Below are 11,246 nucleotides of genomic sequence, written 5' to 3'. Positions count from 1 at the left end.
CATCTTTAAGTCCTATGAAAGTAAAGGGTATTTAGATAACAACAATAATAAAAAGCGATTGAAATGTTTAATATCCAAATTCATCTATATTGTTTTTAGACAACATTCTCTTGAATTATCTGTGTTCGGGGATGTGAACTTTATCTCATGTGTTTATTTATCTTTAACTTACAGCAAAATTTAATTCCCTGCTATCAATAGACAGGTATTACAATTCTCACTGACATCAATGGTAAGGTATTAGCATATCTCTTGAGAATTGTAATATCCTTTCATTGACGTCAAAGCAAAGTTAAGATATTCATTTAACTGACATAATTTAAACAGTAGCCGAAATTAAAAATACTTATATTTCAAGTTTATAGAACTGAACATATTAAAGGTAAGATAGCAATTTAGATAAGTCAGTTGCATCCATCTAAATGAAACTCCCTGAAGGAAATATTAATTCTTTAGTAATTTTTTAATGATCTAATAATACCAGTGCTCTTGACTTCCCTTTTTATTTTAATGACACTACCACCTCTCAGACTTCTAGTCACAAAACCTGTTAGTTTTCTTTGACTTCCTCTTTTCCTTCAACAACTATACCCTACCAGTCATCTCTTAAGTTCTGATTCATAATGGACTTTTTACAGAATTTCATACCTCCTTCTGAATACTTCCCTCTCCCTTGGTTTCAGTTACCCTCTTCTCTATGCATTCTTCTACCACCTTTAAAACCTTCTTCTCTGTCTCCTTCACTTCCCTAAATTTCTAATTGGGGGTGTGTCCCACAGCTCTACCCTCTTCTTTCCCTCCACTTGTTCCCCTGGTGGTCTCATCCTTCCCCATGGGTTCAATTATCAACTCTACACAGAAGACTCGAATCTTTAAATCTAGTCCCATTCTCTTCCCTGAAATTCATGTTCCTATTTTCATCTTCTTGCTTCACATCTCTACTGTGATTCCAGCTGGCACCTCAAAACACTTCCAAAATTGAATTAATTTTCTTCTCCCCTAAACCTGCCTCACTTTCTTTCTTCCTTATTTGTGTTGATAGCACCAATCTCCTAGTCAACTCAGACTTAAAAACTTAGTTTGACTCTTACTTATCTCTTATCCTCCACATCCAATTCCTAAATCCTATTTATTATTCCTCTCTTTCCATTCACCTTGCCAACATCCTACTTCAGGTTCTCATTCCCTCCCCCAGGTATATTATAATAGTCTTTTAACTGGTCCTCCTGTCTTCCATCTCTTTTCGTTGCTGTTTGTTTGTTTTCATTTTTTGTATTCCCAGTGCTTGGCACAGTGCCTGGCACATGATATAAGCTTAATAAATGCTTGCTGTCTGACTGCTCTCTACTCTATCCTTTACACACCTGCCAAAATAACCTTCCTAATTCACAGCTATGTCCATGCCAGTTACAGCTCAAACATCTTCAGTGGCTCCCTTTTCATTAGTATAACATTCAAAATATTTAATGTGAGCACTTAAGATCATTCATAATCCATATCCAATTTTTAGATTCATTTTATATTGCTTCTCTTCACATACTCTACAGGGACACCAATCTTTTTTGCCTTCAAAACCGCATGTCATAGGGTGAATGAATTGTTCATTGATCTTATGTTATAAAATAGCTGGTGTGAGAGGGTGAATGTTACAATGAATTTCTGGTATTGCCATAAGTGATAACTATCTCTTCCTCCTTGTGTAGTGATGTAGAAATTACTTAAAGAACCCTATTTTTCATTACCCAAATATTTTAATCCATTTTGTATTTCAAACAGAGATTAATAGTTTCCCAGGATTCATTTATTATTATGCATCTGAATATGAAAATATGCTTCTTGAACCTAGGGGTTTCTGATGGGATAAATAATATCACAAAATTATACTTCTGTGACATAAAATGAGATAGGCTAAATTTTGTTGATGACTATCTCTGTTCCCCCTACCACCCCGCCCCCCACACTGTGATAACTGTGCTTGTGAGAGGTAGCTAGCTGGTCAAAGCAAACTGAGTGGCTCAAATCAAATCAAATGAGTTAACATGTAAAGTGCTTTACAAACCTTTAAGTGTTTTATAAAAGCTGTCATCATCATTATTTTAAAAGAAAGAGAAAATGATAGGAGAAAAACTATTAGAAAATTCTTACGTCATAGAATTATGAGTGTTGAGAATTAAAAACAAATGTGATCTTAAAAATATTAAATCAGTGACATTTATCTTGAAGTTTTATTCTAGTGCCAATGTAGAAACTAATAATCATGTTTTATTTATTTAGCAGCATATGCTCATGAAATGGTGCTCCTAGTATTTACTATAATTTATATAAATATTTAAAGTTTGCAAAGTGCTTTACACAGGATATCTCATAGCAACTTTATGAAGTAGGTGCTATCATTAAGCTGAGGCCAAGAGAAGGCAAATACTTTGTACAGTATCACACAGCTAGTAGATATCTTGAACAGGATTCTAACTGAGTTCTTCCTGACTCCGAGTCCAATACTCTGTTCATCCAACACCCTAGTTTAACAACTGATGAATTATTTCTAATAATCATTGATTGAAGCATACTCTTCAAGAGCTACAACTTTTACCCATTTCCTACAGTTGTATCCATTTTAAAATCTGAAAAATTAAAAACACAACAAAGAGATAAATAATACACAACATATAGCATGAACTTCTGCAGTTAGCTGATAAAGAACTAAATAAAGGTAGGGAAACCAGCTCAATCTTGTTTCATTTTTTCAAAGTCAGATACTCTGAGTCAGCCTAGTGTCAGAAGAAACATATATACATGGTTTTTGTTGTCAAAAATCACAATTACAGCCTGTTCCATGTAAACCTCACATCATTTTTACATAAATTGAATAATCAGTGGGAAAAGCCTTTTATCAGTTGTTTTTCCACATGTTATTGCTTCACAGTTGAGGTTTGTTAGCTATGGGTGTTGTGGAGAGTGTAAGGAGAGAACTTAGAGATGGGTATCAACTAAGGGAATAATCTAACCTTGCTCTTAAAGTAAGAAAAAAAGTGTGAACTTAATGCTTATAGAGTTAAATTTTCTTTTGTACAACTTAGAAACCAGTCCAGCAAATATTTAATACTTTCTATTTTAAAACAATTTAGAAGTTCCCAGAAACTATGGCTACAAGAATGAATGTAGCTATCTTTATGAAATATCCAATCAATTTAATCCAAATTATTGAATCACTTAGTAGAAGGAAAAGAAATAAAAGAGAAGAGAAGAAACTGAGAGTGAAAAACAGATAAACAGAGAGTGGGGGGGGGAGAGAAAAGGAAAGGGAGGCAAAAACAGGGAAGAAAGAAAGAGGGATAAAGGGAGAGGAAGGGATAAATGGAATAAAGAGAAAAGGAAAGGAGAAGGGAAAAGGGAGGAAATGAGAGGAAAGAAAAGGGAAAATGAGGGAGAAAAAAGGGAGGGAGTAAGGAAGAAAAATTATAAGTCAATTATCACTTGCCAGTTCATAATATATAAAGGCAGATGATGTAAACTTTAAGAATGTATACAGTAGTGGCTTCTAGTTGTGTGATCATTGACAAGAATCCTCTTAAATATAATTGCTGGCCAAATGCCAGTGACTATGCCACTCTACAAATCACTATGGATCTGGCGCCAAGACACCTCTTTCCAAAGGTATTAACAAGAGTTCCTAGCCCTGGTGTTCTACAAGATGTCACATTGGCTCTTACAGTGATTGAAATAAGATCCATGGATTCATCATTGCATTTTTATTATTTTTTTTCAAGAAAAGAGAGGAAAAAATGATAGGACTCATAATATCTTAAGTAACAAATCCATAAAAAGTAATTTAAATATGCCATCAAAAAGCCAATCTTTATTTTAAGCCCCTAAAATTATTTTGGCCTTTTCTAATTTATTAACTTTACTGCATATCTATATTTTATAAAATCTTATTTTATTGAAGGACCAAACTGCTGATTTTTTTGTTTATTATTATTAGATCAAATAATAATTTAAAAAAATTTAGAGGTGCATTAATTGCAAAGGTCATTAAGGTATTCTACTGTAAAAGCATAGGAAGCTGAGGATTTTTAAATATATAAATACATGTAGATCAGAATATTTATATTTTGCTTTTTTAAGTTATGTTGTATTGATATATTGTGCCTTAAAATCTACTGAATATTTTTGGAACAGTAATGTTTCTCCTGGTTTATCTTTAATGACATTTTATTTTTAAATATTAGAAAATGTTATATGTGCAAGTATAAACTAAATTCTTGATGTAAATCAGCTGAAACTGACAGAGGAAATTTTGGTTAAAATGAATTATGCACTAGATCATATGCTTAAGTCAAGTTTTATCTCCAATCAAATGTTTATAGCCTAGTTATTAATGACAGAGAAAATGGGTCACTATCATGTTGTTTGATAATTTGCTCAGCTGGTTTTTGAAACCACCAGCTCCTGCTGAAAATAACTCTTCAGAGCATTTCCAGATTAAACAAGTAGGTCTACAGCAGCTTATCCTGATGAGGAATGATTGCTCAAGATGAAGGAGTAAACTGAAGCTTCAAAGTATTATATGCAATGAGGATGAGGGGAGGAACAACCTTCAGAGTAAAATAAAAGAAAAATATTTTAAACTAAGCAATAGTGACCTGTTTTTCATACCTTTTGCTGGCTAATTTTCACTTCTGTACTTTATGATTACTTCCAAATACCAAATATGGGCTTTTGTGAATTGTACTATCTGTAAGAGTTGTATTTTCCCCATTAACTAGGGATGTCAATTCATAAATCAAAAAAGGAATGTAATTGAAAAGGTTTCTTGTGCCTTGGAATTGCCTTCCAAATATTCATTAAACATTTAAACAAGTAAATTTGTAGAATATGTTCCTGACATTGGCACTGGTTCTGTGGTATTTCTCTCATCAGATGGAAGGACTGTGTGTTATGCAGAGTGCATTCAGTGCATTCATGCATAAACAATATCATTTTCATAAATTAAAACCTCCCCTGCAGAAGAACATCTGTGCCTGCGTTTGAATAAAAGATGGTGGCATGTGAGTTACCCCTTGACTGACTGAAAGAATCTTTCTTTTAAAATAAAGTGATATGATGCAAAAGGTAGGAAAACATTTAAAGCTTAAGTTCTTCAATAAAAATGATAGCAAATTTAATAATAGTGTAATTAACTGAATTTTAAAGTACATTAATGGAGAACTTGAAATATTCTTCCATAATTTTCTCCTATTCATGATAGCAACAGTTATAATTATTATTTTGCAAGGAAAGTCTACTTTTAATTGCAGGTGAACCAAGCAGTTGAAAGGAAATCTTTAAGCCCATATATTAGTGTTTGCTTCATGACCTCCCAGACTGGAATACTAGCAACTTACAAATATTGAATCAGTAACATGTCCTTTAAGATAGGAACACTGAAAGCAGTCCTAAACATAGAAAATGATACCTTGATTCAAACCTGACGAGCCTGGTTCCCTTTCATTGAGATGGATTCATTTAGGATGAATGTGGGACTAGTTCAAATGCATTGCACTCATTTGCTGAAGAACATTAGAACACAAGATACAAGGAAATATTTTAAATTGCTCCCAGTTTTTTTTTTTATTTTGAAATTGTCCTTATTGATATTGTAACAGTTTGACATAGCTTCATTGATGATGTTATTAGGATAGCTAATTGTTTCTGTCCATTAGATTACTCACATTTTTCTGGAGCAGTTTGCTAAATGAGATCAGGTTTCTGGAACCTCTAAATCACCAATGAGAAGGAGATTAAAGGAACATGCTTGGGAAAGAGGGTAACCATCCAATGTGGCATCCACTTCATAGTGGAAACAATGGAGCTACTAATGACAGTAATCAGAACACGGTAGTAGGGCCAGGACATAAGTGCCAAAATGTTATTCCCCAGAAACCTTTCCTGTCAGTCAATACATCTAGGGGAAAGGCAAGTGCCAAGCTGCTTGGGAGTGGACTTAGAAACTGGCAGACTCATCTACTATAGTTTGCCAGTGGATTTAGGTTTCTGAATTCATAGGGTGGTACCAGAAAAACCAATACCCTAAAGCAAAGAACTAATTTTCTTAAGCATAGGTGCTACGTGCTGTACTTTCATTGGACACGTTTTAACCAGAAAGGTTTATGCTCCTTTCTCCTGCAAACTTTATATATTTGATGAAATACTATTTCTTTGCCAGAAGAAGATGCCCTGGAGGAGACCAAAAGTTATCTATATGTTTTAATAAGAGGAACTGAACCCTTTAAAAATTAACAATGAAAAAGAGTACATATGAAATGATAAGATGCTATGTCAATAATGTTTACCCGAACTGAGTTCTTTCTCTTTGTATGTAAAAGTTAATTATAGTTTAGAGAACCAAATTCTGAAGGGGATGGTTTATCTATCTCTGGCCAAAATAAAGGTTTTTGTCTTTAAAATTGTTTGGAATGTGAAAATATTTTCACATTCCAAGCAATCGTGATTACATTTATTTGTTTCTAGTCTCTAGAACATCTTGCTAAACTGCCTAGCAATAAAAAGATGAAAGCATAAGAAAATATAGAGTCCAGAAATTTTAAAAATTTATTTATTCTACAAATAATTAATGTTGCACCTTCCATGATCTGACCAAATAAAATAATAATCCCTTAGGAACTGTTTACATGAAGGGAAAGAACATTTTGAATAAGAATTGCAACAACTGATCAAACATTCAATACTATTTTATTGCAAATGATGAGTGTTTTCTAAAATCCCAATGTGCATTACACCATAATATACAGGATTACAAACAAAATTACAGTACAAATTGATTCCAGTTGAACCAGCATTACATTTCAGACAGCACTTATTCTGAACTGCATTGTACATGCAATAGCTATTGTTCTAATTATGGATTAAATGGTTCAAATTTGTTTTAAGCTACTGTACTAATTGACTACAATAGTATAAAGCCCAACATTAACAACCTGATTTATTTTAGGCTCAGATTTATAAGATGAATATATGACAAAACACGATTTGTGTGAGTATGTATAAAATCATGCATTTATATTGTCTGGAAACATCAATATCTTCAAATTCTCTGTAAAATCATGGAATGCAAAGCAGTATATGACTAAAAAGAAACAGTGCAAATTGTATGTGATAGTCAAGCAGCTTTTGATTTCAAAAAAGGGTGTTGGCATTTGCTTAAAATATTTATATACAAGTTTGTGCAAGTAATGTGTTGAATTGATATGTTTTGATAGAAAATAAGTCTCTTGAGTTTGAGTCATCTTGAGAACTATGGGTCTGGTTTTTATCGTAGGGGAAAAGACTTTAATGGGAAAGAAATTGCTCAAATTGTGCAATTTTTACAAATAGAGAGGAAAGAAGTGCTAAGGCAACATAATAACTTTCTAAGCACTTTTCTGCTGGTTTAAATTAGTTAAATTATTTTGTATAAATTAGATATAATTCTACTTTTCCAATATGTATAAAAATTGATGAAGCTGCATGGTTTTAAAATAGGAAATCCACATTATAAAAAGTCATTAAAAATTCTGTACAAAATCACAACAAAATAATTCAGCATGGGAAAGGTAACAAGTAGTAAAATGTTGGTTGAAAAATATATATTTATATATATTTTAATTGGCCCATTACTAGTTTAAAAATTGCATAGATCCTAATTATTGCTTGTGATTTTGTTATCTGATCAGATAGTTAATAAGATCTGAATACAGCTACACCAAATTGACAGTGTAGTTTCTTTTTTCTTTACTTTTTCTTTTTTTCTTTAAAATAGAGGAGCTATAGAAAATAATACATAAGATAAACAGGAACTTTGCATCCCTGTTTCTCCTAAAGGCAGTAACGACAATAAATACATATATCACTTGAAGCTTGGGATATTTGCACTTTGCAGCAGTGGTACCCAAAGGGCTGCCCTTTGTAAACAAGACAGTCACTGTAAGCACAGTTGATTTGTTTTCCTTCTGATCATGAAATCGATGCGACTCTTCAAGGGTTAATCGTGAAAGATGGCATTGAGCTGGGCACTCATGACTCGCTCATGATGTGAATGGCTATCATAGGACATAATGTTGTCTATTGGGATCTCACAGCGGGGGGCAGCAGTGCCAGAGAAGATTGATCCGTGGCCTTGGGCTCCTGCCAGGGACGCTGCAGGATAGTGCATGGTAAAGGCATAATTTTTGTCAAACTCGGTGGAGGGTTCATGTTTGAAAGAGAAGTTCCCATTGATGCTGAGTGGTGGACTGAGGGGTCCGTCAAAGGAAGGGCTGGTGCAATCAGTGAGAGTACTTTCGAAAAAGGGCTCCAGGGCCGCCCCATAGGAGTGAGGCGGCGGCTTTACGTGGAAGATGTGGGAGCTGTCCATGGTTCCATAGGGCGGGCTGGGAAGCCCTGGAGATTGGTAGGAGTAAGGATGTACGGGAAAGGAAGCACTGGCTGATGGTAAGTGGGGAGGCATGTCTTGGTTCTGCTCCGGCAGGAAAGTCCGAGGGTTGAGCTGTAGGCAGCCAGCTACTAGATTGGTGGTAGGCTGAGATAAGCCTTTGCAGAGGGTCTGTACGAAGGACACTAGGTCCGGGCTCTTACCGGAGCGCAGTATCTCAGAGAGAGCCCAAATGTAGTTCTTGGCCAGACGCAGAGTTTCGATTTTGGACAGTTTCTGTGTCTTGGAGTAACAGGGCACCACTTTGCGCAGATTGTCCAGTGCAGCGTTTAGCCCGTGCATGCGATTTCTCTCCCGGGCATTAGCCTTCATGCGCCTCAGTTTGAATCGCTCCATCCGGGCCTTAGTCATCTTCTTCTTTTTAGGACCACGTCTCTTGGGCTTTTGATCATCGTCTTCTTCCTCCTCCTCCTCTTCTTCTTCCAAGTCTTCTTCTTCGTCCTCTTCCTCAACCCCGTTCCTCAATGAGTCCTCCTCCGGGTTGATGGCTTCAAGATCGTCGTCCTTCTTGTCCGCCTCGTGTTCCTCATCCTGAGAACTAAGACACTCGTCTGTCCAGCTTGGGGGACCCTGGGGCTGAGGCTCCCCCATCAGCCCGCTCTCGCTGTACGATTTGGTCATGTTTCAAGTCCTACATTTAACAAGAGAGACCAAAGAGAAAGGGGGGAAAGGAAAACAGCACATTCAAAGGAAAGAAATTCAACTCCCACCCACCTCACTACTGTATTCTAAATGCTTGTGTGAGGAAGAGACCAATTAGTCAGAGCGCTGAACTCCCGTGGGACTGGGCAAATTCAATGTGTTATATTGGCATGTGTAGGCTGTGTTAGTGTGAATGTTAACAGTGTTTATGTCTAAGAATATGTATGTATGTATGCGCTTCTAGTATAGCTTCTTAAATGTGTTTATAGTGATTAAATGTTTGGGTGATGCTATGAAAATAAACGCATGGTGATTAAATACATTTCCAGTTATAGCTTTTTCATATGTATCTGCATGTGTCAGAGTATATAACATTTCTTAAAAATGATGTATTTTTAAAGCAAATGTTAATTCTATCTGTGCCCAGTCTCCCCTTATTAATAAAAATGATTTAAGCTTAAAATCAATATTCAATTCGCTGGCATTTGGAAGTAAATTTAAAATTAGAAATAAAATTAATTGGAAAACGGAAAGAAGTTTCTGAAATTAATTTTACTACCAACAAAAAAAAATGGAAACAAAAGTGATAAGCTTTTTCTCTTAGCCCTACCCCCACCCCAACACTGAATCTCCAACCTTCTACAATAGCTATCACATCTTCATAAGTGTTCAGGTCAAAGCAAAGAGCAGTTCTCTCGTGCCCGGGATCAGGTGCAGAAGGCTCCTTTCTAATAAACAGCCCATTGAAATGTTCGGCCATCCTTTTATGGGGGCTTTTCAAAGTTCTGCTCAAACCTTCCTTTCTCTTTAAAAGACTGAATAATTATAATCTTCCACCCCTTTACAATGATCAGCAATGGGAAAGTCGCTGCTTCCAATAAGGAAAATGAAAGGCTTCAAGTACAGCTGAATATAGGACTCCAATAGTGATGTGTGGCTCGCTGGGCTGCTGTAACAGGTAGCAGCGATTGCAATTCCAGCTCTCTTCTTTTCTCCTTCAACTCCTTATCTCCAAACTAAACTACCTCAGAATCTGCTTTCCTTGACCAGAAGTGGGTATGCAGAGCACGATTTAAAAGCTTCTTCAGCTTCCTTTGACCAACTAAGACAAAATCTTGCCTTTAAAAGCCAACCCTCTTATAATCGTTAAAATACGTGAAAAATAGAAAATACTGACAACAGGAACTACTTATATGGATGCGTGTAGGGAGTCCTAAAGTTATTATTATATAGATCTCTGGAAACAAGAAATAATTTCAGGGGCTTCTCCCTTAAAAAAACAAAAACAAAACGAAGACATAAAACTGTACCTATGTAAGCTAAACATGCTATAAGTAAATACTTGCGTGCGTGGGTATTTCAATAAAGACACAAGGTATGTGTGTATTCTCTAATGCTGTATTTGGGGGATGAAACGAAAAGAATCATAATTACCTGCGTTAGTTAATGTGTCCTTTGCAGTGATCGTCTCATAACCCTGTTAACTCCCGGGATTCTCTCCTGTGAGGGACTGAATTCTTGTTTCTGGGGGGCTGTGCTCTGGGCTCTCAGGTTATATAGCGGAGTTGGTGATGCTAGGAGAGGGAGGGTGGGGGAGGAGGAGACCCAGGAGCTGGTTTGTAACGCCCAGCGCCTGCGCACCGTTCTGGCTGCAGCTTCCCTATACTCCCGCCCTCCTCTCACTCCCCTCCTACCCTCTATCCCTCACCCCCCCCCCCTCTTCTTCTTCCTCCCCGGCATGCGCCATATGGTCTTCCCCGTCAAGCAAAGGGCCCGGGTGCCACGTGACCTACCCATTTGTATTCCGTGGAGCGCTCCATTCTGGCCCCTTTGTGGCCAGAAGAAAGTGGCCCATCTGTCGCCAGTTAGAGACTCCGCGGACCTGTTTTTACCCGCAGGAGAGATTAACCCTTTCAACAGCAGAAGGCAAAGAAAAAGGGGGGGGGGAGTTCCGGGGAGAGGAGTGATGAGGGCGGGGAAATGAAGCCAATGAATGCTATGCTCAGTGAGCGACTAGGTGGAAGTATAAAAGTGGGACAGTGGTGAATAGTGGAAGAAAGGAACCGTGAGACCAAGGGGTCCCTAATCTTATTTTCTCTCCCCAACCCTGGCTACCGTGGACGCTTTTATATTG

The 11,246-nt window shown here is 36.7% G+C and overlaps 1 protein-coding gene across 2 annotated transcripts; it reads right to left on the bottom strand.

Annotated features, from left to right (window-relative positions):
• Positions 1–6,715: 6,715 nt before the first annotated feature.
• NEUROD1 (neuronal differentiation 1) lies at positions 6,716–10,992 on the bottom strand. Of its 2 annotated transcripts, XM_043990532.1 has the most exons (3): positions 10,906–10,992; positions 10,547–10,686; positions 6,716–9,101 (listed from the first exon to the last, which is right to left on the bottom strand). In XM_043990532.1, the coding sequence occupies exon 3, from the start codon at positions 9,089–9,091 to the stop codon at positions 8,021–8,023; it is 1,071 nt and encodes a 356-aa protein (XP_043846467.1). In that variant the 5' UTR covers positions 9,092–9,101; positions 10,547–10,686; positions 10,906–10,992; the 3' UTR covers positions 6,716–8,020. The 2 variants fall into 2 exon arrangements, with proteins under 2 accessions (XP_043846467.1, XP_043846466.1); XM_043990531.1 differs by lacking the exon at positions 10,906–10,992 and having other exon boundaries at positions 10,547–10,704.
• Positions 10,993–11,246: the final 254 nt, after the last annotated feature.

This window comes from Dromiciops gliroides, chromosome 3 (assembly GCF_019393635.1).
Source record: "Dromiciops gliroides isolate mDroGli1 chromosome 3, mDroGli1.pri, whole genome shotgun sequence".
Classification (NCBI taxonomy): Eukaryota; Metazoa; Chordata; class Mammalia; order Microbiotheria; family Microbiotheriidae; genus Dromiciops; species Dromiciops gliroides.
Note: the sequence above shows the minus strand (reverse complement) of the source record. Positions and strands in the feature narration are given on the sequence as shown.